This window comes from Physella acuta, unplaced genomic scaffold (genome assembly GCF_028476545.2).
Source record: "Physella acuta isolate Inbredline_101_S28 unplaced genomic scaffold, ASM2847654v3 ptg001946l, whole genome shotgun sequence".
In the NCBI taxonomy this organism is placed as follows: Eukaryota; Metazoa; Mollusca; class Gastropoda; family Physidae; genus Physella; species Physella acuta.
This window is the reverse complement of record NW_026733451.1, coordinates 56,403-83,656: the sequence shown is the minus strand read 5'-3', so window position 1 is coordinate 83,656 and position 27,254 is coordinate 56,403. Positions and strand designations below refer to the sequence as shown.

The 27,254-nt window shown below is 34.4% G+C and overlaps 1 protein-coding gene across 3 annotated transcripts; it reads right to left on the bottom strand.

Moving 5' to 3' along the window:
- Positions 1-3,077: 3,077 nt before the first annotated feature.
- On the bottom strand, positions 3,078-26,037 carry LOC131931345 (uncharacterized). 3 transcript variants are annotated; one of them, XM_059288119.1, is made up of 24 exons: positions 25,941-26,037; positions 25,198-25,267; positions 24,584-24,619; positions 19,149-19,169; positions 18,150-18,179; positions 17,277-17,312; positions 16,226-16,252; positions 15,392-15,424; positions 14,589-14,603; positions 12,488-12,670; positions 11,632-11,646; positions 10,747-10,929; positions 10,220-10,234; positions 9,594-9,776; positions 9,367-9,381; positions 7,834-8,016; positions 7,607-7,621; positions 6,564-6,746; positions 5,481-5,492; positions 4,887-4,913; positions 3,902-3,928; positions 3,753-3,788; positions 3,411-3,444; positions 3,078-3,295 (listed from the first exon to the last, which is right to left on the bottom strand). In XM_059288119.1, the coding sequence occupies exons 2-23, from the start codon at positions 25,264-25,266 to the stop codon at positions 3,421-3,423; spliced, it is 1,368 nt and encodes a 455-aa protein (XP_059144102.1). In that variant the 5' UTR covers position 25,267; positions 25,941-26,037; the 3' UTR covers positions 3,078-3,295; positions 3,411-3,420. The 3 variants fall into 3 exon arrangements, with proteins under 3 accessions (XP_059144102.1, XP_059144105.1, XP_059144104.1); XM_059288122.1 differs by lacking the exons at positions 9,367-9,381; positions 9,594-9,776; XM_059288121.1 differs by lacking the exons at positions 10,747-10,929; positions 11,632-11,646.
- Between the last annotated feature and the right edge of the window lie 1,217 nt (positions 26,038-27,254).

The window sequence follows — 27,254 nt, the reverse complement described above, 5'->3', positions numbered from 1 at the left end:
AAAGTAAAGAAATAAACTTGTTTATACAAGGTTTATAATTTAGAAATTAGCCGTACGATGTTGGCGGAGGTGTAGGGTAGATATATATATATATATATATATGGGGACAGGACAAATGATCTCAGGACAAATGAGCTCAGACAAAATATCTCACGGACAAATGATCTCAGGACAAATGATCTCAAGGACAAATGATCTTACGGACAAAAGATACCAGGACAAAATATATCAGGACAAATGATACCACGGACAATCGATCTCAGACAAAATATCTCAGACAAAATATCTCACAACTGAATTTTAATAGTGTAGTGGATGATTTTAGTTGATCTGAATGGTTATATATATATATATATATATATATATATATATATATATATATATATATATATATATATATATATATATATATATATATATATATTATATATGTATTTATTTATTTATATATATATATATATATATATATATATATATATATATATATATATATATATATATATATATATATATATATATATTTATATATGTATGTATGCATGTATGTATACTCTAATCACTTTAATAATAAGCTTTGAGTTTTACAAAATAAACGTCTATTATAAAAAACATTTTGATCTGCGATTCCGACCCCCACTCCCCACCCCCCAACCAAACAAAAAAGAAAAAATCAACTGGGATTTTATAACCTAGGGGCCCACCTGGATTTCTCTCGGTAGAAGGCGTGCTAGTCCACCCCTAACACCTAACCTGTAATTAATTTTTGCCGTGGCAAACTTATCTTGTCCAGACCATGATTCCCACGCTCCTTATGTGAAAACACACAGCAACTATCAGCAACAACCGTCCATTAGGCTAAACACTAGGTTAGGGGATTAGTGTTAGGGGTGTTAGGGGATTAGCGTTAGAGGTGTTAGTGTTTACCTGGATGTAGGTCAGCAACACCTAGATGCTGACTCGAGGATACTGTATTATGTTTAAATCTACTTCCAATGTTATCTAAACATTTAAATTTGGCGTTTTGTTTTTAAAATATAAGGTTAATGTTAAAAACAATGGTTAGAGGTAATCTCAAAAAATGATGTTGTAAGTATTGTTAAATATATAAATCAAAATGTTATGTATCCCGTAATTTAAAAAAAAAATGTGTTAAATGTAAAAGTAAGAAATAGAGTAATATTGAATTATTGATATGCAACTAACCGTAACATGGCCAAATTCCAAGCAAAATAATGCTTTTAGTTCCAATCCCATTACCTTTCACTGCAGTTATCCCTTCCGTCACATCGTATTATTTATATCTAATCAGTAAAGATTCCTATTTAGATTTTGAGATCCATTTGGCAGCGGAACAAGAATTCATGTTTCTTGAATTCGGCATATGAAAGGATAACGTGTCCAGCACTATGCCCAGCCGCATTTACTTTATCTAACGTAAGTTAGGTACCCAACAAAGCTGGGTGGACTCAGGGAAGTTCCACTGACTTGAAACCAGATTCGAACTCGAGACTTTCGGGTTAGCAGTTTAGGGCTGTACAACTAGACCACGCCATACCAGTTTATATCTAATACAGCATAATAAATGGTAATAATTTGTGTTCACTTTTGCGGGTTATGCTGCTAGGTACCCATCCGAGCTGGGTGGATTCAACGTAATTGAACGGATCTGAACTTGAGACTTTGAGGTTAATAGTCGTATGCTCAATGTGTGAAGGAACCTATTCGTGGTTTATTTAGATGAAGGCCTGTGGTATCGATACTAGTAAACAAGAGCTCCATACGTCATGCCGACAAAGGGGTATTGACAAAAGTACACCAAGGTATCAGACACGTGAAGTAATACTATTCACAAATACTTACTGGGTCTGTTCAAGTTTTTGTACTAGTTTATTTCATTTTTTTCATGTTCTCTTGATTTACCTCTTTACTAATGGTTTCTATAGTTACCTCCCTTTCCCACAATTTTTTTTTAACGTTTACCTTCCTTTCCCATTGTACTTTATTTAGTTTATCTCGCTTTCTCGCTGTTCTTTATTTTACCTCCCTTTTCCATTTTTATCTAGTTTACCTCCCTTCTCGCGTTTTCTCTTTATATCCTCCCTTTCTTGCGATTCACCAAGTTTAGGTATAAACGATGTTCAACTCTGAAAAATTATTAGCTGTCAATTTTATAAACTTTTACTGAAAAAAAAATTCAAAATTAAGTTATCCATTTTGACCCCACACCTACAGAAATACCACCAGTAACAGATTGCTGGAATGACAAATTCGTCTGGTGTTATGAGTTAGTTAAAATTTATTTGTAATGTATTTAAACGTTTATTACTATAAACGATTTTATTCTTTCATCATAGTTATTTACATCGTTATTAATTGAAAACCCGATATGGTTTCTATAAATAAACCACGTTTTTTAAATTTAAAATTACATACATTGTGGAACATTTTTACTATTAAATAAAACCTCGTTTTTTTAAAAGAAAATTTGTCATTATAAATCTAGCAACCTATGGACAGATGAAGTAGAGTTAATCTGCTCCTAATATTTCTATAAAGTTTTTTCTTTTTTCTTTCAGTTCTCACTCATAGGTTATCTAAACACTGGGATTATAGGTCATTGAGTCACCGTGGTTATAGGTCATTGGATCACTGTGATTATAGGTAATCAGATCACAAATCACTTTGATCATAGATCATCGATCATTGTAGTTATTACAACTCAACTTGTCAATTTCTTGTTATACAAGTAAATGTTCTTCAGTCAATCGTTTGAATCTGCCTCTTAATACAATCTTTTAATCTGTCTTGTATAAAAATTATATTCATTCACTCACTTTTAAATTAAAAATTTATTTGTGGTTAATTACCAAAACAAAATCGTTTAAAATGAACTTTTACTTCCTTTGCTTAAATTTATGCTTCTAAAATAACATGATTTTTGTTTGAAAAAAAATAATAAGTTTATTCATTGAAGTAAATTGTTTGGTGTATAAAACAGTTTGAACTAAAACGTTGAATTAAATCGACAGCCAAAACAAAGTAGATTTTAAATAAATAGAACAACGAAAAATTTGAAGCTATGTTTAATAACAAGCAAAAGTTTTAAAGATAAATAAACATTAACTTTGGTAGTTACTTTATTCTCAAATAAATTGGAAACAACGAGAAATTAATTTTGAAACAAATCGAATCAGTAGGAATTAAGAATAAAATTAGATCTTCATTTTCTCCACATCTTACAAAAAAAAATTGTTTTTGACGACGAAAGGCTTGACATCTTCACACGGCCAGTTCACTGTGTGTGAAATAGAAACAAAAGAATAAATTATTTGCTTAACATATATTTATTTATTCACGGCGTTATCTCCTGTATTACTATACTATCAGATGTTTATCATGCTATTGTTTACCTGTATTTCTTTAGTTCTTGTTTGATTTTTTACCCTAAAGATAAATAAATTATATATATATATATATATATATATATATATATATATATATATATATATATATATATATATATATATTTATTTATTTATTTATTTATTTATTTATTTATAAACATAAACTTTGAGAAAAATAAATGAGGAAAAAGTTTTCTGAAAAACAAAAAAAATCAATCTCTATAGAATAAAAATAATATAAGTTGAAAGAAATTTCACAATTAATTAATTAAGCTCTTGAAAAAAAACAGTGCAGAGAATAAAGAAATAGTTTAAAAGTGGTGGAATTGAAGATCAAACGGTACTTACACCAGTAAAGCTGTTCACCATATTCTCAAAACCAGTCTGTTAGATAAAATGGAGAATTTAAAACATTGTTTCATGATATTTAAAAAAAAATATTTCTTGAATGCATAGGTTTTAATCGACGCAAAAAATTAATCTAAAGAAACACCAACCTTAACCTCATTGACAACTCCTTTAATCTGTTAATTAAAAACAAAAAGAATTATAGATTTTTATGATATTTGTGTTAAAGGTATTTAAAAAAACACCTTATATTAAAAGTTGGTATAGTATACTCAACTTTTCTTAGTTTTAGTGTTTTTATATTTTATTCTTGATAATTTAAAAAAAAAATATTGTCAAATTAATTATGTATACACTATTTTTCTTTATAAAATAGTTATGCTTAAACTAATCTAAATTCACTTTCGAATACAAATAATAATATATATCATTCATTAAAATAACTCCAATCTTGTAAAACAGAAACAAATTCGCCTCTACAATGAATTACCAAAAGTTTTTATATGTTTTATTGAAAGGCTTTAACATTCATAGTTCGCTTAACTATGGTTTATTTCAACTATTTTCTGCAGAGATCCACCCAATATCTTTCAACTTAAGTATGCGTTAGCTAACAGTATGGTCGAATAGTAGAGCGTTTTGCTTCTCGCCAGAAGGTCTTGAGTTTGGACTAATGACTGTAGGACGTCCTGAGTCGACCAATCTCTGAAGGGTACCTGACTTACGTGGGGAAAGTAAATGTGGCTGGGCATAGTGTTGACCACACTATCTCTTTGTATGAGCTCTACTTCATCTGCCCAATAGAACACTAGGTCTGAAGAGGAATCTTTAATTTTTTATGCTTCAGAAAATGTATATATTAATTAAAAGCATGATAGCAAGGTGATTTCCATAATACGATAAAAAAAGTGTAATGACAAAATTTTAACAATGGAATACCTGGTCTTTTAATTGAAAACAGTCATCAATAGCATTATCAACATACTATCGGAAAATCTATTACCATATTCAATAATAAAATACTACCGTCACTATCAAGTAAATTGATGCTAAAATGTAGGATATTTATATCTATCTAAACTACTAATTTTGGATTACTTTAAAAAAGGTAAGTAAATTAGAAACATGTTTTACCGCGTCCTCTAGCGTAGGTTCCTTCTTCTAAAGAAATAAAGAGAAAAATGTTGCGGACATTTTAATTAGGCTAATTAAGAACTAAACATGTGGAAAATATCAAGTAATCTGAAAATTGATTTCTTTGTTAAAATTATCAATATACGACTCAACTAACCAATCAAATGAAAACTCTGATTGATGGAATATTTATATTACAGTATATTTATATTATAGTTTGTTTATATTACAGTATATTTATACTACAGTATATTTATACTACAGATTTATACTATGATTAAGATTTTTACTACAGTATATTTTTACTACAGTATATTTATATTGCAGTATGTTTGTATAACAACATATTTATACTACAGTATACCACTTTACAGTATAGTTATACTACAATATATTTATATTACAGTAGCCTATATTTATACACCAGTATATTTATACTATGATATATTTATATTAAATTACATTTAGATTTCTTTTAATTACAGTACATTTATATTACATGATATTAGTTCTACTGTATATTTTTATTGCAATATATATTTATAATACATTATATATGTATTAACAAATATATATACTTATTAGAATACGTACCTCCGTTTGTCGCTAAAAAACAACAAACAGAAAATTACGTTAAAAAAGTAAGTTAATTATGTAACTCAAATAAACTCAAATAATTAAAACTAGAAACATAAAAAATATTGCCCATGATAGTTTCTAAAAAACCCACCTCTTAGCCAACCTTTTACTTGAGTATTTTACCTTCTGATGTTAGATGAAGATTCTTTGTATTAAATTAAGAATTTTTTCTAATTATTAGCTCGCCCGTCTATTTGTACAAGTAATTAACTCAGTCTGCTAATTAAAACACCTATACTTAAATAATTAAATACTACGACTTATACACACCATCATCTGCTAATTAACATATTTGTACAAGTAATTAACTCAGTCTGCAAATTAAAACACCTATACTTAAATAATTAAATACTACGACTTATACACACCATCATCTGCTATTTAACATATTTTGTTAACTAATTAACATATCTTTGTCTTCTAATAAGCACACTTATTGCTAGGTAAATTAACACACCTTTTGTCTTCTAATAAACACAACTTTTGTCTTATAATTGGAACACATTTTGTCAGCTTATAAACACTGATTTTGTCATCTAATTAGCAAACCTTTTGTCAACTAATTTACAAACATTTCGTCTGCAAACATTTTGTTAACTATTTAAAACATCTTTAGTCCGCCAATTACCACATTTATTGTCAGCTAATTATTACACTTATTACCAGCTTCTTCTTCTTCGTTCTTAATTTTTAGTGTTGGAAGGGGTCGAGCCTTATCTGCCAGAGGGTTTGAACTCGAGACTTTTTTCGAATTTATGCGCCATTGAGGCCATTGACTCCGATTTAAGCCTGCTTTTCTTTTTGGATTTGATTCCATAGCCTTTGTCCAACCAAGAACAAACTACAGGCAGCAGTTGTTTTAATGTTGGAGTTGTCTCTCGTAGAAGAGTGGCTGTCCCCAGCTAACGAGCCTCATCTGCCCGAGATTATCAGCTAATTACCACATTTATTGTCAGCTAATTAACCCACTTTTTGTCAGCTAATTAACACATTTATTGTCAGCTAATTAACCCACTAATTATCAGCTAATTAACCAACCTTTTGTCTGCTGACGTTCGTGTCATTTCCCCCAGTCTTGTCCCCAGTAACAGTGACGTCATTCCCTTGAGTTTCTGTAGCGTTGGTCACTTCACTGTCCCAGGTCATGTTGACCTCACGACTGACCTCTGTGGTCACAGCTGGTGCCAGAGAATGTTTTGGAAGTCCACGGGCGTGGGATGTCTGGAACAGAAATCAATGGAGGGTCATCTGATTACAAAACTTGATAAATCAAATTTCTGTCTACCTCAAGTAGTCGATATGATCCTAAATTTGTTCTTAAACTTTTTTTTTACATGTTCTATGATGCGTTATGGAATATGTTACGGAAAAAGTTATAGGCTACAATTTGTTTTACATTTTTTTTGTGTTTACTGTGGTCTGCATTATTCCCTGTCATATAGTTCTTTGATCTTTAATGAAGTTCTAAAATTTTCTTAAATTTGTTCTACGATTAGTTCTTCAATATGCATAAAGTCAGTACACAATGAAATAGATGCGTTTGTTTACTGTGGTCTGCATTATTCCCTGTCATATAGTTCTTTGATCTTTAATGAAGTTCTAAAATTTTCTTAAATTTGTTCTACGATTAGTTCTTCAATATGCATAAAGTCAGTACACAATGAAATAGATGCGTTTGTTTACTGTGGTCTGCATTATTCCCTGTCATATAGTTCTTTGATCTTTAATGAAGTTCTAAAATTTTCTTAAATTTGTTCTACGATTAGTTCTTCAATATGCATAAAGTCAGTACACAATGAAATAGATGCGTTTGTTTACTGTGGTCTGCATTATTCCCTGTCATATAGTTCTTTGATCTTTAATGAAGTTCTAAAATTTTCTTAAATTTGTTCTACGATTAGTTCTTCAATATGCATAAAGTCAGTACACAATGAAATAGATGCGTTGCATCTGTTTAAATACTTGCTAATTAGGCACACAACAATCTTGAAGCAACGACAAACAAACCAATTGTACACCAACTACATAGCTTTTTCTATATAAAGCCACTCGACAGTTTGAAAAGAAAACAAGATACTTACTGATCCAGCTGAACGCTAAGAGGGTAGAAAAATGTAATTTGGTTAAGTTTTCATCCAATATTTAAATGTTAAACTCGACTAAGTAAGTCAGAGAGTTTTGATTCCAATAGGGTAAAATTAATAATTTTAATCATGATTATTTTTTACAATTACCAAATTTATTATCAGCTAATTAACCCACCTTTTGTCAGCTAATTAACCTACTTATTATCAACTAATTAACCCACCTTTTGTCTGCTGACGCTCGTGTCATTTCCCCCCGTCTTGTCCCCAGTAACAGTGACGTCATCCCCTTGAGTTTCTGTAGCGTTGGTCACTTCACTGTCCCAGGTCATGTTGACCTCACGACTGACCTCTGTGGTCACAGCTGGTGCCAGAGAATGTCTTGGAAGTCCACGGGCGTGGGATGTCTGGAACAGAAATCAATGGAGGGTCATCTGATTACAAAACTTGATAAATCAAATTTTTCATCGACATTAACATTTCAGTATCTATAATATAAGCGGTCAGGTAGTGTGTCAGTCAGTCCGTCCTTCAGTAATTGCTATAGATTCAAGAACCATATAAGTAAATAACAACACATGCCGTGCTTTTTACTTGCATTGCAATGTCTTATTATAAGTAAAGGAGTAGTTCTATTTCTGTAAGGATTTACTTTTTTTGATAGTCGTCAAAGTTTTTACTCTTTCGCGTATGTTAACAAAAGAAGGTGAAGAAAATATTAAATAAACGCACATTGCTAAAACATATTTAACAGATGAATGTCAAATAATATTTTCGCCTACATTTCTAGACAAAGTGATACATTTTAATAATAGTAGTGTAAAAAAAAACTAATTAATTAAAATGTTTCATAATTTTGCCAGGGGAGGTGATTAAAAATAAATTCAGCTCACGCTAAATATTGCAATTTAAAAAAAAAAAGGAAATGTAAATTGTCTGGACGTCGTGAAAGCATTATTCTTGGAATACAAGGCCTTTTTTGACAAAGCCATTTGTTAGAGCATTTGACTTTGTGTTTATGTTTGCGTTTGTGTTGTGTTTTGTGTTTGAATTATTTTTTTGCGTTTGTGTTTGTGTTTGCGTTTATGTTTATGTTTGTATTTGTGTTGTATTTGTGTTTCTTTTGTGTTAGTGTTTGTGTTTGTATTTGTGTTTTTGTTTGTTTTTGTGTATGTGTTTGTGTTTATCGTTGTGTTTGTGTTTGCGCTTGTGTTTTCTTTTCTGTTTGTGTTTGTGAATGCATTAGAGTTTGCGTTAGCGTTAGTTTTTACGATGGCATTTTCGTTTGTGTTCGTTTGCGTTTGTGTTTGTGTTTGTGTTTGAGTTTATTTCTGTTCCAAATTTGGTACATTTTAAAGGATTAACCAAGGCGGAGCACGTGTATACATTTAGAATTCCATATCACATTCTTAAACTTTTTGTACAGTGTGTTCTATGATGCGTTCTGGGATATATTACGGAAAGATTTGTGCAATTTGTTTTACAATTTTTTGTTTACTTTGGTATACATTATTTTCTGAAATATGGTTGTATATATCTTTAATGTGTTTTACAATTTGTCTAAACTTTCTTTAACAATTAGTTCTTCAATATATAAACAGTCAGTGCACAATTAAATTAATGCGTTGAATCTATTTAAAACCTTGCTAGTTGGGTACACATCACTCATGAAGCTATCAATTACAAAGGAACAAATTGTATAACAACCACACAAATCTAAAACCACCCAAAAATTGAAAAGAAAACAAAATACTTACGGATCCCGCTGATCGCTAAGAGGGAAGAAAGATGTACATTTGGTTTAGTTTTCCGCAAAAATTTGAATGTTCAACTCGACTAAGTTAGTCAGAGAATTTTGATTCTAATAGGGTAAAATTAATAATTTTAATCATGATTATTTTTACTATTACTAAATTTATTGTCAGCTAATTATCAAACTTATTGTCAGCTAATTAACCCACTAATTATCAGCTAATTAACCCACCTTTTGTCTGCTGACGTTCGTGTCATTTCCCCCCGACTTGTCCCCAGTAACAGTGACGTCATCCCCTTGAGTTTCTGTAGCGTTGGTCACTTCACTGTCCCAGGTCATGTTGACCTCACGACTGACCTCTGTGGTCACAGCTGGTGCCAGAGAATGTTTTGGAAGTCCACGGGCGTGGGAAGTCTGGAACAGAAATCAATGGAGGGTCATCTGATTACAAAAGTTGATAAATAAAATTTTTGTCAACATCTAGTTTTCGATCTGTTCCAAAACATGTTCTTAAACTTTTTTGTACATGTTCTATGATGCGTTATGGAATAAGTTACGGAAAATGTGTACAAATTGTTTTATAATTATTTTTTAACTGTTTTTCTGCATTATATTTAAAAATGTAGTATATTAGTCGTATATTAAATACGTTCTAAAATGTTTTCTAAATTTTGTTTTACAGTTAGTTCTTTGATGTATTTACAACCAGTGCACAATTAAATTAATGCGTTTTATCTGTTTAAATACTAGCTAATTAGGCACACAACAATCTTCAAGCAACGACAAACAAACCGATCTTATAACAACCACACTGATATAAAGCCAACCAACATTTGAAAAGAAAACAAAATACTTACGGATCCCGCTGAACGCTAAGAGGGCGAAAAAATGTACATTTGGTTACGTTTTCAGCAAAAGTTCAAATGTTCAACTCGACTTAATAAGTCAGAGAATTTTGATTACAATAGGGTAAAAATATAAATTTTAATCATGATTATTTTTACAATTACCAAATTTATTGTCAGCTAATTACCAAACTTATTGTCAACTAATTGCCACACTTATTGTCTGCTAATTACCACATTTATTATTATTAGCAAATAATAACATTTATTGTGAGCTAAATACCACACTTATTTTCAGTTAATTACCACACTTATTGTCTGTTGATTATCTCATTTATTGTCTGCTAATTACCACAATTTTTGTCAGCTTATTATCACACTTATTGTCAGCTAATTATTACACATATTGTCAGCTAATTACCACATTTATTTTCAGCTAATTACCACATTTATTGTCTGCTAATTACCACATTTATTGTCAGCTAATTACCACATTTATTGTCTGCTAATTACCACTTTCTGTCAGCTAATTAACCCACCTTTTGTCTGCTGACGTTCGTGTCGTTTCCTTCCGTTCTGCCCTCTACAAGAGTTACCTCGCCCACTTGCTTTTTTTCATCTTTGGTCACTTCACTGTCCCAGGTCATGTTGACCTCACGACTGACCTCTGTGGTCACAGCTGGTGCCAGTGAAGGTTTTGGAAGTCCACGGGTGCGAGAAATCTGGAACAGAAATCAAGGAGGGACATCGGATTACAAAACTTGATAAATCAAGTTGTTGTCTGCGCCCCCAACCCCACCCCTATACGGTGTCCAAGCGTCCTTCTCACGCGTCTTTTCTTTTGGATATCGTGGCTAGCAGACAAGACATGTTTTCACTGTCGAGCTAAGTCAAAAAATATGTTACTGTTTGTCTTTATTTGTCTAATCTGTAACCACACTGTTGTGTGCTGACGAAGACCTTGGGTCGAAACATCCATGGTACTTGTAACTGTCTTTAACTTGTGAGGTAACTAACACTATCTGTTTTATTACTAGTTGTTGTCTACTTCAAGTTTTCGATATGTTCAAAACATGTTCTTAAACTTTTTGTACAACATTTTCTAAGATGCGTTCTGGAATATGGTACGAAAAAAGTTGTGCAATTTGTTTTACAAATGTTTATTTACTATGGCCTACATTATTCTCTGAAATATGGTTGAGCAATCTTTCAAATATTGAATACTTTTTCTGAAATTAGTTCTACGATTAGTTCTTCAAATTTTTTATTAAAAGTTAGTACACAATGAAATTAATGCGTTGTATCTTTTTAAACTAATTAGGCATACAACACTCAATAACTCACAATCAAATCATTATAACAACCATACCAATCATTCAAAATTAAAACTATCCAGCAGTTTGAAAAAAAAACAAGATACTTACTGATCCCGCTGAACGCTAAGAGGGCAGAAAAATGTACATTTGATTATTTTTTCATCACAAATTAAAATGTTCAACTCAACTAAATGTAAGTCAGTTAATTTTGTTTTCTTATAAGAACATATTCTATTAGCTAAATAACACACTTCCTGCCTGCTAAATACCACACATACTGTGAGCTTATTAACACACCTTTCGACATTTAATTAGCATAACTTATGTCTCCAATTTTGCACACTTTTTGTAAACTAATTAACAAAACTTTAGTTCGCTGATTACCAAAGCTATTGTCATCTAATTAACCCACCTTTTTTCTGCTCATTACCACATTTATTCTGAACTAAGGACCTCTTTAATTATCAGCTAATTATCACATTTATTGTCAGCTAATTACAACATTTATTTTCAGCTAATTACAACATTTATTGTCAGCTAATTACCACATTTATTGTTAGCCAATTACCATGTTTATTGTCAGCTAATTAACCCACCTTTAGGCAGCTTATTACCTTATTTATTGTCAGCAAATTACCATATTTATTCTCAACTAATTACCATTTTTATTTTCAGCTAATTAACCCACCTTTTATCAGCTTATTACCACATTCATTGTCAGCTAGTTACAATATTTATTCTCAATGAATTACCATATTTCTTGACAGCTAATTAACCCATTTATTGTCAGCTAATTACCACACGTATTGTCAACTAATTAACACATTTATTGTCAGCTAATTAACCTACTTATTGTCTGCTAATTACCAAACTTATTATCAGCTAATCAACCCACCTTTTGTCAGTTAATTACCACATTTATTGTCAACTAATTAACCCACTAATTATCAGCTAATTAACCCACCTTTTGTCTGCTGACGTTCGTGTCATTTCCCCCCGTCTTGTCCCCAGTAACAGTGACGTCATGCCCTTGAGTTTCTGTAGCGTTGGTCACTTCACTGTCCCAGGTCATGTTGACCTCACGACTGACCTCTGTGGTCACAGCTGGTGCCAGTGAAGGATTCGGAACGTTACGGCTAATTGAGACCTGGAACCGAAATCAATGGGGGGGGGGGGGGGGGGGGGGGGATGGTCATCTGATTTAAGACGGGAGAAAAAAGGTCTTGGAGTATTTTTACAGAGAATAGTTGGTATGCTCAGGTACTTCAGTTCATCCTACAATACCTGCGTTATGTTCTGGAATTTGAAGTTCAATAATATATTCTACATTTTGTTCAAGAATTGAATAATTGGTTTTTCATTTTGTTCTACATTTAGTTCTAAAATGAGTTCTACATTTAGTACAACATTTAGTTCTAAAATTAGTTCAACAAGAAGTTCAACAATTACTTTTACATTTGATTCAACATTTAATTCAACATTTAGCTCTACAATTAGTTCTACAATAGTTCAAGCACTTAGTTCTACATTTTCACCAGTACGTATTGTTTCATGATGTGTTGTATCTGTTAAAAAACTGGCTAAGCAAACACAAAAAAACCTTGAAGCAATTAGTTACAACCAAAGCCAGCTTAACACCTACAAAGCCAGCTTCATACAAACAAAGCCAGCTTCATACAAACAAAACCAGCTTAACACAAACAAAAACAGCTTAATACAAACAAAACCAGCTTAACACAAACAAAAAACAGCTTAACACAACAAAACCAGCTTAACACAAACAAAAAACAGCTTAACACAACAAAACCAGCTTAACACAAACAAAAAACAGCTTAACACAAACAAAAAATAGCTTACCACAAACAAAACCAGCTTAACACAAACAAAACCAGCTTAACACAAACAAAAAACAGCTTAACACAAACAAAACCAGCTTTACACAAACAAAATCAGCTTAACACAAACAAAACAAGCTTAACACAAACAAAACCAGCTTTACACAAACAAAATCAGCTTAACACAAACAAAACAAGCTTAACACAAACAAAATCAGCTTAACACAAACAAAACAAGCTTAACACAAACAAAACCAGCTTAACACAAACAAAGCCAGCTTAACACAAACAAAAACAGCTTAACACAAACAAAAAACAGCTTAACACAAACAAAAAACAGCTTAACACAAACAAAAAACAGCTTAACACAAACAAAACCAGCTTAACACAAACAAAACCAACTTAACACAAACAAAACCAGCTTAACACAAACAAAACCAGCTTAACACAAACAAAACCAACTTAACACAAACAAAACCAGCTTAACACAAACAAAGCCAGCTTAACACAAACAAAAACCGCTTAACACAAACAAAACCAGCTTAACACAAACAAAGCCAGCTTAACACAAACAAAAACCGCTTAACACAAACAAAACTAGCTTAACACAAACAAAATCAGCTTAACACAAACAAAACAAGCTTAACACAAACAAAACCAGCTTTACACAAACAAAATCAGCTTAACACAAACAAAACAAGCTTAACACAAACAAAATCAGCTTAACACAAACAAAACAAGCTTAACACAAACAAAACCAGCTTAACACAAACAAAGCCAGCTTAACACAAACAAAAACAGCTTAACACAAACAAAAAACAGCTTAACACAAACAAAAAACAGCTTAACACAAACAAAAAACAGCTTAACACAAACAAAACCAGCTTAACACAAACAAAACCAACTTAACACAAACAAAACCAGCTTAACACAAACAAAACCAGCTTAACACAAACAAAACCAACTTAACACAAACAAAACCAGCTTAACACAAACAAAGCCAGCTTAACACAAACAAAAACCGCTTAACACAAACAAAACCAGCTTAACACAAACAAAGCCAGCTTAACACAAACAAAAACCGCTTAACACAAACAAAACTAGCTTAACACAAACAAAACCAGCTTAACACAAACAAAACTAGCTTAACACAAACAAAACCAGCTTAACATACCCAACCACTCAAACCTAAACCACGTGACATTATCAAAAAAAAGGTGAACTACTTACAGATCCGAATGATCTCTAAAATAAAATTAAAAAGTTGACTCAGTTAAGGAAAATTCAATGAAATTCTTTTCAAAATCGGTAGGGTATTCGGTGATTGACGTCGTGGTTGTATGATAGAACTCACGATTGCTAACCCGAAAGTATCAAGTTCGGATCCCGTCTCGAGTCTAGAGCACGTCGTTGGGTTAGCCCAGCTCTGATGGGTACCTGCCTCTTGTTTTAAGGGGGGGGGGGGTGTGGGCGCAGTGCTGACCTATGTACATCCTCATATGCCTGAGGTCATTAAAGAAGATGAACTCTACTTTATCTAACCCATGTGTGGTGGGCACAAACGGGACAAAATATAACAAACTTTTAATGATATTCTTGATCACATTCTTGATGATATTGATAATATCGGTGATGATAATCATAATGATATTAATCCTAATGATGACGATGAATATGAAATTTAAGGATTAAGTATGTGGACAAAGACGAATAGTAGATAACATTTTATTCATGGACATATGGAATTCTGATAAAAATATGTTGGATGTATTAAATGTATGAATTAAATTTTATTTAAAGACAGAAAATAAAAATAGGGGTTTATTTTGGTTTGATTGTATATAGTTTGATTATTAGTTTGATGGGGAAGTGAGTTTTTAAAAAATATTTAACTTGTATTGAACGAAGAGATCAGCTGGGGGCAAAAGTCGTTTGAGGCAATCTTCTTAGTTTAAGTACGGGAGTTGGATCATTTTACACCTAGCTGTTGTGAGTTGAATTCAGAGTAAACAAATATTCAAATACTGAGTTACCTTGCGTCTTTCTTTATTGCCTTCTTCTTTACCCTGTGGGGATATAGAATCAATCTTTAATTAACGAACTACACAAGTGCTATAATTGATAATTGTACATTAGGTTGAGGGTTGAAGGAGAGGTGGTAGGGCGATGTGATAGGTTGGGAAAATACAGGAAGGAGTATAGAAACATGATGTTACATCATAGAGCTAAATGGTTAGTACTGATATTTCTTTTGTCCTAAAAAAAGTAATTTAGTTTATTCTTTATTAAGCGGAGTTTTGAATAGCAAATACTGTCATATTACTGAAATATAATTTTACAAATCCATGTTTAGTTTGGGTGAATTAAGACTTCTAATAAAAATTCAAAGGGCTTAATAAAATACTGTATTAGTAGAGTACTGATTTACTCATTATTGTGTGGAAATTCTTTTCTCAATTACTTTTTGTTTTGCCTACCTACAATCTACATAGACATTAAAAGTAGATTAATGAGTTAATTAATTTATCAGCTTTGATGGGTACCTAACTCACGTTAGGGTAAGTAAAGGTGGCTGGGCATAGTTCTGACCAAACTATCCCTTCATATGCCGAGGTCACAGAAACAAGTGAACTCTACTTCACTTGCCCCGTAGACCGCCAGGTTTGAAAGGGAACTTGACTTACTTTACTTTAACATGATTTGTACAGCAGAGCGGGAGAAAATTGAATATCAATCGTCAAATAGTTCAAATTATAAAATATGTAATTGAAGAACATCGACCTTAAGTCAGAAACAAAAGCAGCTTCGGATTATCTGCTGACCGGGACAAGTTTAAAAATAAAACAAAAATGGAAACAAATATTTACGTGTTTTCCTTTTCCTTTATCTTTGTCCTAAAATAAGAAAAACCAACCAAACCATATATTGTGTTAGCTTCGATGGAGATTGAATTTAAATAAAGGGTAAGCATGTGTATAGAATATTAATCTAGAATAGATATGTATGACATGTGTGGTAGATAAAAAACAAATAAAGTTTGTTTACATGTGTCAGATACAGTTGGACATATTTTACGTTCATATGTTTTTCTATCTATCACATACAGTGTATGAGCCATTTTAGTGGCTTAGATGTTCAGATAAATATAATAGAAATATTGATACATATTGGATAAAGTAAAACAAAATTTAAAAAGTTAAAAGGTTTCCACATTAGAACTTCTTTAGTTAAGAACACCAAAATAATTAATATACACTTCATGTGTTTTCCTTGTTTTACTTGATATGAGCTTATTAATAATCCCTTTAATCAATATACAATACGCGAGTATTTCTTTAGATTTGAACACCACAAATAATATTTAACACGTTTTCCTTGTTTTACGGGCCAAGAGTCAATACTTATTATTTAACCTGTATATAATATAAAGGTGTATTTGCTAAGAGTACATTATTTTTTTATATATATTTTTCGTGGACGGCCAAACAATTAGCCACAAACATGGCCGTCAAATTAACTTACCACAACCTTAACCGTCCAATCAAATGACCACAAGTACGGCCGTCCAATGAACTTACCACAACCATGGCTGTCTAACCAACTAACCACAATCATGGCCGTTTAGCCAACTAACCACAAGCATGGCCGTCCAATTAACTTACCACAACCATGGCCGTCCAACCAACTAACCACAACCATGGCCGTCCAACCAACTAACCACAAACATGGCCGTCCAACCAACTAACCACAAACATGGCTGTCTAACCAACTGATCACAGCCATGGCCGTCCAACCAACTAACCACAACCATGGCCGTCCAATCAACTTAACACAACCATGGCCGTCCAACCAACTAACCACAACCATGGCCGTCCAATGAACTTAACACAACCAGTGCGTCTGAAAGTTTGTACTCACCTGCTCCTCGCTGGATCCAGAACTGTTGTCGTCATCCTGCAACATACATGTACATGTACAGGTGTGTGTACAGGTGTGTGTACATGTGCGTGTACAGGTGTGTGTACATGTGCGTGTACAGGTGTGTACAGGCGTGTACATATGTGTGTACAGGTGTGTGTACATGTGCGTGTACAGGTGTGTACATGTGCGTGTACAGGCGTGTACATATGTGTGTACAGGTGTGTGTATAGGTGTGTGTACAGGTGTGTACATATGTGTGTACAGGTGTAAGTACAGGTGAACAAGTGTGTACATGTGTGTACAGGTGTCTACAGGTGTGTGTATGTGTGTATATGTATGTGTTCAGGTGTGTGTACAAGTGTGTACATGTGTATTTGTTCAGGTATGTGTACATGTGTACAGGTGTGTGTACAGGTGTATGTACAGGTATGTGTACAATTGTGTGTACATGTGTGTACAGGTGTGTGTACATAAGTGTACAGGTGTGTGTATATGTGTATATGTATGTGTACAGGTGTGTGTACAAGTGTGTACATGTGTGTACATGTGTGTGTACATGTGTGTGTACATGTGTGTGTACATGTGTGTGTACATGTGTGTGTACAGGTGTGTGTACAGGTGTGTGTACATGTGTGTGTACATGTGTGTGTACATGTGTGTGTACATGTGTGTATACAGGTTATAAAAATTATTTAATATTCTTTTGAATAAATTATGAATTAAATCTCTATATAATGTATCCATAATAACATTTTTAAAAGTCAATGCGATATGGATTTGAGATTTTTTTTTAATGCGATAAAAAAGCAAAAAAATAATACAGAACGTCAAAAAGGAGTTTCCCAACATAAATTAACTAGTGATACTTACATCCTTTGTTGAGTTCTTCTTCTTCACGTTCTGTTAGAAAAAAAAATTATAGGATAATTTAAACACATCAGGTCAACGTGATCACCAGCTAAAGTTTAATGATGTACCATTTGTTTAGGTAAAGGTTGTGGGTTCGGATCCATGTTAGCGCTACTCTTATCAGTTTGACAGAAACCTGCTTGGTTGATCTAAGGAGCGGCTTGGTTGACGGATTGAGTACTCCATTACTAACACGGAAGTCTAGAGTTCGGATCCGGCCTCAAGTCCGTAGAACGTACATGCGTCTCCAAACTTTGATTGGAACCTATTTTGTCTACCCATATCATATGGGTATCTAACTCTACTCCACCGTGCTCTGATGGGTACCTGACTCGACTCCACCCAACTCTGATGGGTACCTGACTCTAGTCCACGCAGCTCTGATGGGTACCTGACTCAAGTCCACCCAGCTCTGATGGTTACCTGACTCTACTCCACCTAGCTCTGATGGATACCTGACTTTCCACTAAGCAGCTCTGATGGGTACATGACTCTACTTCACCCAGCTCTGATGGGTACATGGGCTCCTGACTCTACTCCACCCAGCTATAATGGGTACCTGACTCTACTTCATCGTGCTCTGATGAGTACCTGACTCTAGTCCACCCAGCTCTGATGGGTACCTGACTCTAGTCCACCCAGCTCTGATGGGTACCTGACTCTAGTCCACCCAGCTCTGATGGGTACCTGACTCTAGTCCACCCAGCTCTGATGGGTACCTGACTCTAGTCCACCCAGCTCTGATGGGTACCTGACTCTAGTCCACCCAGCTCTGATGGGTACCTGATTCTAGTCCACCCAGCTCTGATGGGTACCTGACTCTAGTCCAACCAGCTCTGATGGGTACCTGACTCTACTCCACCTAGGTCTAATGGATACCTGACTCTACTCCACCTAGCTCAGATAATTATGCAAACATCTCTACTGGTATCAAGCAAATAAAGTGAAGTCAATACTCACCAGAATGTTGCGATCTGGGCCCTGAATAAATTACGAAAGTTATTTAATTAACTAATTATCTTGATTAATTTGTCTTACAACTAACTTCTCTTCGTTTCAGACCAACACGAAAATTTCGCACACATTTGTTACAGATGCACATTTCTTTCACTTGCTCTATTCTGTTGACTTTTATAGCAATATCTTTTGTAGTTGTCTGGTCTATTTCGTTTTTGAAAATTTTCCTTCTTTTCATCCAATCTTTCATACCAATTCAAATATATATATATATATATATATATATATATATATATATATATATATATATATATATATATATATATGATTGCAGGACAAATTACTTCACGGCCAAATACTCTCAGGACAACTAATAATACAAAAAATTATCTCAAGGACAAATGACCAAAAGATAGGACAAAATATATCAGGTCAAATGATACCATAGACTATAGACAAATGATCTCAGATAAAATATCTCACGGCGAAATAAGTATAGATCTAGTATTTGAGATTAGACAATTTTTAAAATAAAAACAAAATGACTGTCTTTCGGTTTATTTTAACATCTTTTAAACATGATAATCTTAGTAACAAGAAAACAAACACTTGTTGGATTTAATGACGAGCAGGAAGTATTGTTTGCAGTTAACTTTCATTATTTCTTGCACCACATCTATCTATATACTACTAAAAGTCAAGTTTGTTTACATGTTTGAATATTTATTTTTTTGTTTTTTTGTTTGTCCGATCGAGTATTGTGATATGTTCGACTCTATCTGGAGAGCTGTAAAATAGTATGTAGGTAGAGAATAATTTTTTAATGCAGACAGACTGTTAATCACAAATTTATTTAAAGACGTTAATTAATTTATTGATTTATTCATAGGTAGATTAACCCATTTTTTTTAAAAATGTTAAAACATTGACTAAACTTTGTGGGAATAGTGACGTCCCTTGATGTGTTTACTTTTTGGTACAATAAAAATGGCGGACTCCATCATAGACTTTGTGGCCCATTCAAAAGTTTAACGCGTTACAAAGCTAATTTTCTGCCTGCTATAACTTAAACAATACGTCCGTTTGCTGTATTTATTACGTTCCAACACTTATATCAATTTTAAACTGTCTTTTTTCATTTAGTTTTAGAATAAATTTCTCTAGATCTAAACATCAGCTGTCGAAGGAAAGTTATGAATCTAGAATCTAGCCTAGGGCCTAGATTCTAGATCTAGACTAGATTTATCTAGATCTAGATCTAGGTCACTAGACTCAATGTAAATTCTAGATCTAGACTTAATGTAAATTCTACATCTAGAATCTATTTCGGGCCTTCATTATTTTATATAAATCTTTGTTTAGCTTCAATGATCATCTAATTCGAGAATACATGGGATTTTTTTGTTATCTAGGTTCTATGTCTGATATAGTAGGATTACTCACTAACTTGGAGGCGTGGTCGGCTGCTAACAACAATATGGCGTACGGACCGGACAAATGACTTCCGACCATTTTTAGGCCATGTTTACCACGAGCAAAATGGCGGGTGTTCACATTATTTAAACATGGTATAGGTGGCCAGGGCTTGATATGCCAGAAAAGCATTTTAAAATTTGCTTTGGAGAATGAAGGCTAAATTTTAAAGTCAGTGTCATAAACATTAATAGAACTTTTTTTTTTTTTTTACGTTTTCAATTATTTTTTCTTAAGCCCTATGTGTGAATGATAAGGTTGACTATCAGGACCTCGCGGGGCACAGGGCAGGTGAAGTAGGGTTCATCTGTTTCTTTGTCCTAAGCAAATGAAGGGATAGTGTGGTCAGAGACATGCTCGGCTGGAATCGTTTTTGTTGTCTGAGACTTGGCGGGACACTGGGCAGGTGAAGTAGAGTTGAGTAGGTCACCTGTGACGTCAGTATATGAAGGGATATTCCGAAATCGTTGTTTTCGGTGATTTTAAAAGATAAAAAACATATTTTTGAATGTGGGGTCTGTTTTTTGTGACGATAAGTGACACTGCAGTAGCGTAGCGAGGAGGGGGGAGGGGAGGCGGGGGGGGGGGGGGGGGGGAGGGGAGGCGGGGGAGGTGAAGGGGGGCGGGGGGGGGGGCATATGTTGGGGCGCCAAAATGGTTTGGAAAAATAAATTGAAAGGTTGAGCGGGGTTCAAATGGAAAGTTTGAGTGGGGGGGGGGGGGGGGGTGCACATCAAAAGTTTGAGGGGGGGGGGGGTTGAAAATCGAAATCTTTGGGGGGGGGGGGTTCAAATCGAAAAGTTTGTCCCCGGGCGCCGGGAAGGGTCGCTATGCCTCTGAGTGACAGATGTGTTGTTTTTTGATGGATGACCCCCGAAACCCACAGTTATCCAACGGATGACGGGTATTCTAGTATACTACTAAAAGTCAAGTTTGTTTACATGTTTGAATATTTATTTGTTTTTTTGTTTGTTTGTTTGTTTGTTTGCCTGATTGACTATCTCGCACGGTTGCACTCATCGTGGAAAGCTGTAAAATAGTATGTAGGTAGAGAAAATTTTTTGTTTTAAGACAGACTGTTAATCACACATTTATTTAAAGACGTTAATTAATTTATTGATTTATTCATACGCAGAGTAACCCATTTTTTTAAAAAAGTTTAGAACGACCACTACACTCGGCGGGACCGTGACGTCACAGTTTTTTGTTTACTCTTTAGTACAGGGGTCTCCAAACTACGGCCCGCGGGCCGGATGCGGCCCGCAAAGTCCTCTCATCCGGCCCGCGGAGATCTTTTTGTCCAAGGAAAAATCGTTTGTTGGTGATGATGAGGAACTTTGCGCAGAAAAATCAAAGACATCCCTGGAAGAAACTGGCCCCCGAACTAAAATTTGTTAGTTGATGCGGCCCTCGGACTGAAAAGTTTGGAGACCCCTGCTTTAGTACAATAAAATGGCGGCGTCTATCGAAGAAAATTGTGTTCCCATTCAAAAGTTTAACGCGTTCTAAATCTAATTTTCTGTCGGTCATAACTTTAACAATACGTCCGTTTGCTGTATTTATTACGTTCCAACACTTATATCAATTTTAAACTGTCTTTTTTCATTTAGTTTTACAATAAATTTCTCTAGATCTAAAGATCAGCTGTCGAAGAAAAGTTATGAATCTAGCCTAGATCTAGATCTAGCCTAGATCTAGGTCACTAGACTCAATGTAAATTCTAGATCTAGACTTAATGTAAATTCTACATCTAGAATCTATTTCAGGCCTTAATACATCTAGAATCTATTTCAGGCCTTAATTATTTTATATAAATCTTTGTTTGGCTAATTTAAGATAAAATTTAATTTGAAAGTTACTAGATTCTACTACTAGACTTAGATCTAGATCTATGCGCGGAGACTCAAAAGTATAGTATAAAAATTCATTTGTGACGTCACGAGTAAATAGCTAAGTTGTTAGCGTAGTCCGCTCTCATGCGGGTGGTACAGGTTCTAGACCAATATGTCAATGATCTTTTTTTTTCAATTTTTTTTTTTAGATGTGAATGATAAAGTTGCCTATCTGAACTTGGCAGGATACAGGGCAGGTGAAGTAGAGTTCATCTGTTTCTTTGTCCTAAGCATATGAAAGGATAGTGTGGTCAGAGACATGCTCGGCTGGAATCGTTTTTTAAACGATAAAAACATGTTGTCTGAGACTTGGCGGGACACTGGGCAGGTGAAGTAGAGTTGAGTAGGTCACATGTGACGTCAGTATATGAAGGGATAGTCAGAAATCGGTGTTTTTTGTGTTTTTAAAAGATAAGAAACATATTTTTGAATGTGGGGTCTGTTTTTGTGACGATAAGTGACACTGCAGTAGCGTAGCGAGGAGGGGGGGGGGGCGGGAGGGGAGGTGGAGGGGGGGCGGGGGGACATATGTTGGGGCGCCAAAATGGTTTGGAAAAATAAATTGAAAGGTTGAGGGGGGTTCAAATCGAAAGTTTGAGTGGGGGGTGCACATCAAGGGTTTGAGGGGGGGTAAAAATCGAAATCTTGGGGGGGGGGGGGGGTTAAAATCGAAAAGTGTGTCCCCGGGAAGGCTCGCTATGCCTCTGAGTGACAGACGTGATGTTTTTTGATGGATGACCCCCGAAACCCACAGTTATCCAACGGATGACGGGTATTCTAGTTATTAATAAAAATACTGTCTTTTTAAATTAAACTACAGTTCAAAGATAATAAAAAAAAAGCTAATCTTCAATGAGTAGACAACATTTAATATAAGAATAATTGTATACTTAATATGCAATATAAAAAATAAAGTTTTTAATTTGTACGATCATTAAATTTTACAATTATTTAAATAAAGGGTTGTCTCCCGTAGTTAATTCACCTTCTAAAAAGGGAAGTAATTAACAGAAATAAAACATGCTATGAGGTAGGATGCAGAGGCATAGTGGCTCATTCCGGCGTAGATAATTATCAATTTAGCGCCCCCTAATTGTGTATAGTTATAAACTGTGACGGAAAAAAAGTTTTTGTTTTTGTGGCCTACAATCGATGTAGAAAAAATGTAAGTCTGTTAAGCCAAGTAGCAGTCTATTTTCTTGACTTCGACTGTGTAGAATTCAGTTAAGAATCTCAGGATTTGTTTTTTTTACCCGGTCTGGCGCCCCTCTTTAGGGTCGGAGCCGGGGCGCCCCCCCCCTACTCTCCCCTAGCTACGCCTCTGGTAGGGTTCTTGCTAAATAATGTCACATTTTTTGTGATGTAAAATGTTCACATTCTCTCAACACGTAAAGGGGGGGGGGGTAAATGTGACGTCATATAATTTTTTTTTTTGCATTTTTTAAATTTCTTTTTTAAATTGAATTTTATAAGTTATATTTTCATTTTTAAAAAACAAGTCTTATAAAATTTGTAATACAAGTATTTTAATATAGATGTATAGATTTAGTTAGACTTGATCCAGTACATGTTTTTTCGAGAAATTCTCGTTTCAAGGACAGGTGAATTGATATTAGGGTTGGTTTGACTTATATATAAGGATATGTGAAGATAAAAATGCGGGGGGGGGGGGGGGTTAATTTTACAATAAGTGTAACTTTATTAACTTTATTATGAATAACCTCTAAAAAACGGTACGGTTGTCAGTTTCTTCTGGGAAGTTTGGGCACTTTGAAGTAATACAAGTCAGTTGCGTCACAATGCGGAGCTGGGCTGTACTGCTCAGACCCAGTGACGCCACAGGTGCAAGTCAGTTGCGTCACAGATAGGGGGTTGCCAACACCAGGCACACCCGACCTTGTGACGCCATAAAATATTTAATACATCGATATAGTTAGGTTATTGGATATGGATATTTCATGAGTGATTATTATAACTAAGTTTAAATCTGTTTGCGTTAGTTTGTTTCTTGTCTCTGTTAGTACAAGTGATAGAGACAAGATAATTAGCTTAATTAATTACTATATGACATACCGAGTTGTTTTTCTTCCCTCCTTTTTTACAATTGGGCTGTGGAGTATGGATTCAAAGTCAAGGATAACATTTAGAATAGAAATCGTCTGTGGTGATTCATAGGAAACTTGTTTTAATAACAGATGTTAGTGTCATATGGCCATTATAGTGTGTCATTACCTTTACAGTATAAGATGGCCTTTTCATGTGGCATTTGTAGCTTCAGTGTCAGACGGCCCTTATAGTGTCATATGGCCCTTATAGTGTCAGATGGCCCTTATAATGTTAGGTGGCCCTTAAAATTGTCACTGTCAGAAGCCCCTAATAGTGTTCTTGTCAAATGGCTCTTATAGTTTCAGGCGGCACTAATAGTGTCATAGAGCCCTTAAAGTTTTTGTGTCAGATGGCCCTTATAGTTTTCGTGTCAAATGGCCCTTATTGTGTCAATGGCCCTTATAGTGTTAGTGTCAAATGGCCCTTATAGTTTCTGATGGCCCTTATATTGTCAGATGACACATAAAGCACAGTGTCAGCATCAATCAACCTTATAGTTTCATTTCTTCTTTAATCAAAGTCAATTCTTTAATAAATCAGTCGATTCAATCATTAACTAATTAAACAAAATAAAATCTTACTGAGCACTTAACATAAGTAAGGGCCACAACGCCTATAAGCAAAAGAAGTAGAACACACTTTGAATTCATTCTAGGGAGAGAAAAAAAATCATTGTAATTGGTAAACGAAACAAATTTCAAGTTAAGAAAAAATTTATTCATTAGCCCTATAGACAAACTTAAATGTCTACACAACCTGGACAACTATGTTCAAATAATCCTGGTTAAGGGAAGTTAAAAAAGTTTTAACTTTTGAATGTTAAATAAATCTAAGCAGTAGATACATCTAGCACTGTAGCATACTCATTTGTTACTTGTTATGTGATAGTCATAACAATGTACTCTGTCTTTCTCCTTTATTTCTAAATATTTGTTGAGAACAAACCTCTTACATATAAAAAACTTAAATCTTAAATGCTTACATCAACGGGAGATAGATATACTTACTTCAGCCAATGCTAACTCAATAAGCTAAATGAAACAGAGGAACTCACCTGAGCTAATGCTAACGACAAGCTCAATGAGCTAACTGAAACAGAATAACTCACCTGAGCTAATGCTAATGACAAACTTAATGAGCTAACTGAAACAGAATAACTCACCTGATCTAATGCTAACCACAAACTCAATGAGCTTAATGAAACAGAATAACTCACCTAAGCTAATGGTAACAACAAACTCAAGGAGCTTAATTAAACAGAGGAACTCACCTGAGCTAATGCTAACGACAAACTCAATGAGCTAAATGAAACAGAATAACTTACCTGAGCTGATGTTAACTCCTAACTCTGAGCTGAAACAGACTTAGGTTCCCTATACAAATTATGCACGTGATTCTTATTAGAGCCGTAGTCCGCGGTGGGGCGGGGAAGCGGGGCTGTTTTCACCTTCAGGACGTATACCCCCAACCTCACCCCCCCTCCACCCCCCACCCCCTCAGTGTCCCATGGTTTCTGTCCACGTCGTTGACCCAGACGCCAGTGAACCCATTACCGTCTGGCCCCTGTCGTCATTTGACGTCAGAAAACTTAAACACCAAACAATTATCTTAAAGGATAATTTGCTAACATGTAATTGCTTGCATTGAAAGAACGGGAGTATTGTAAACGCGGGGATTTGGACATTACACAAAATATAGTTTTGAAGTATTTAGTTTAATCTGCGTGCTCTTTAGTTAAGTTAAAGCGCTCTCTACACTAATCCCAGGTGTTAACGAAATTGGAGGAGTGCCCTGATATCCCCATCCCGATATAAAACTAAGGGGTTAACCCCTGATATACCACCCTTCCATGGAGCCACGTCCCTCATCCCCACCCCTTTATTCATAATTCAAAGGGTTTATTAATAAAAATACAATATATTGTTGAGTTCTTAAATAATTCAATATGAGGTTTATTAGTGGGGTTTACTTCAGACATTTTTTTCAAGGGGGGTAGCTCTCGAAACATCCACATGGGGGGGGGGGGGGGGCACATGAGACTCCACTCCCGGGGGCAAACAAGGGTTAAAGTAGGCCCATATAGGCCTAGTTTCTTTATACATTTAATTTTATTTGACTGGAAGATGGAGGGTGGGCGTGATTCGGGATGACCCCCCCCCCACCCCCTCTGGGGGCACGACCTCTAGCCCTAAAATAAATTTAAATAAATACTGTTTTATTGGATAGTTTAGCAGTTATAAAATGTTTTTATTTAACTGTCAGGCATTGATGTTAATAAAATTTATCAACAACATCGTTTCTACCGTAAATTATGCGAGATTATTAAAATAAAACCACCAATAATATGTGTGGTAGTCGAAATTCTGTTTAGATTAGTTTGGCAGATGTAGTAGAGTTCACCTTTTTAGGTGACCTAGGCATAAGTTTGAATGCCTTTATGGTCGGTCGTCATTAATTTCACCGATAAGACTCAAGTGTGTATCAGATGTAGGTGAACTCATGGGGTCAGGGTGAACTTACGGAGTCATAGGTCATCACCCTTCATATTATTTCTAGAGTAGCGTCCCTTGACATCAAGGCAAAAAGCAAATAGGTACTGACAAAATAGTGTAAATTTATAAAGAAAATTATGAGTATG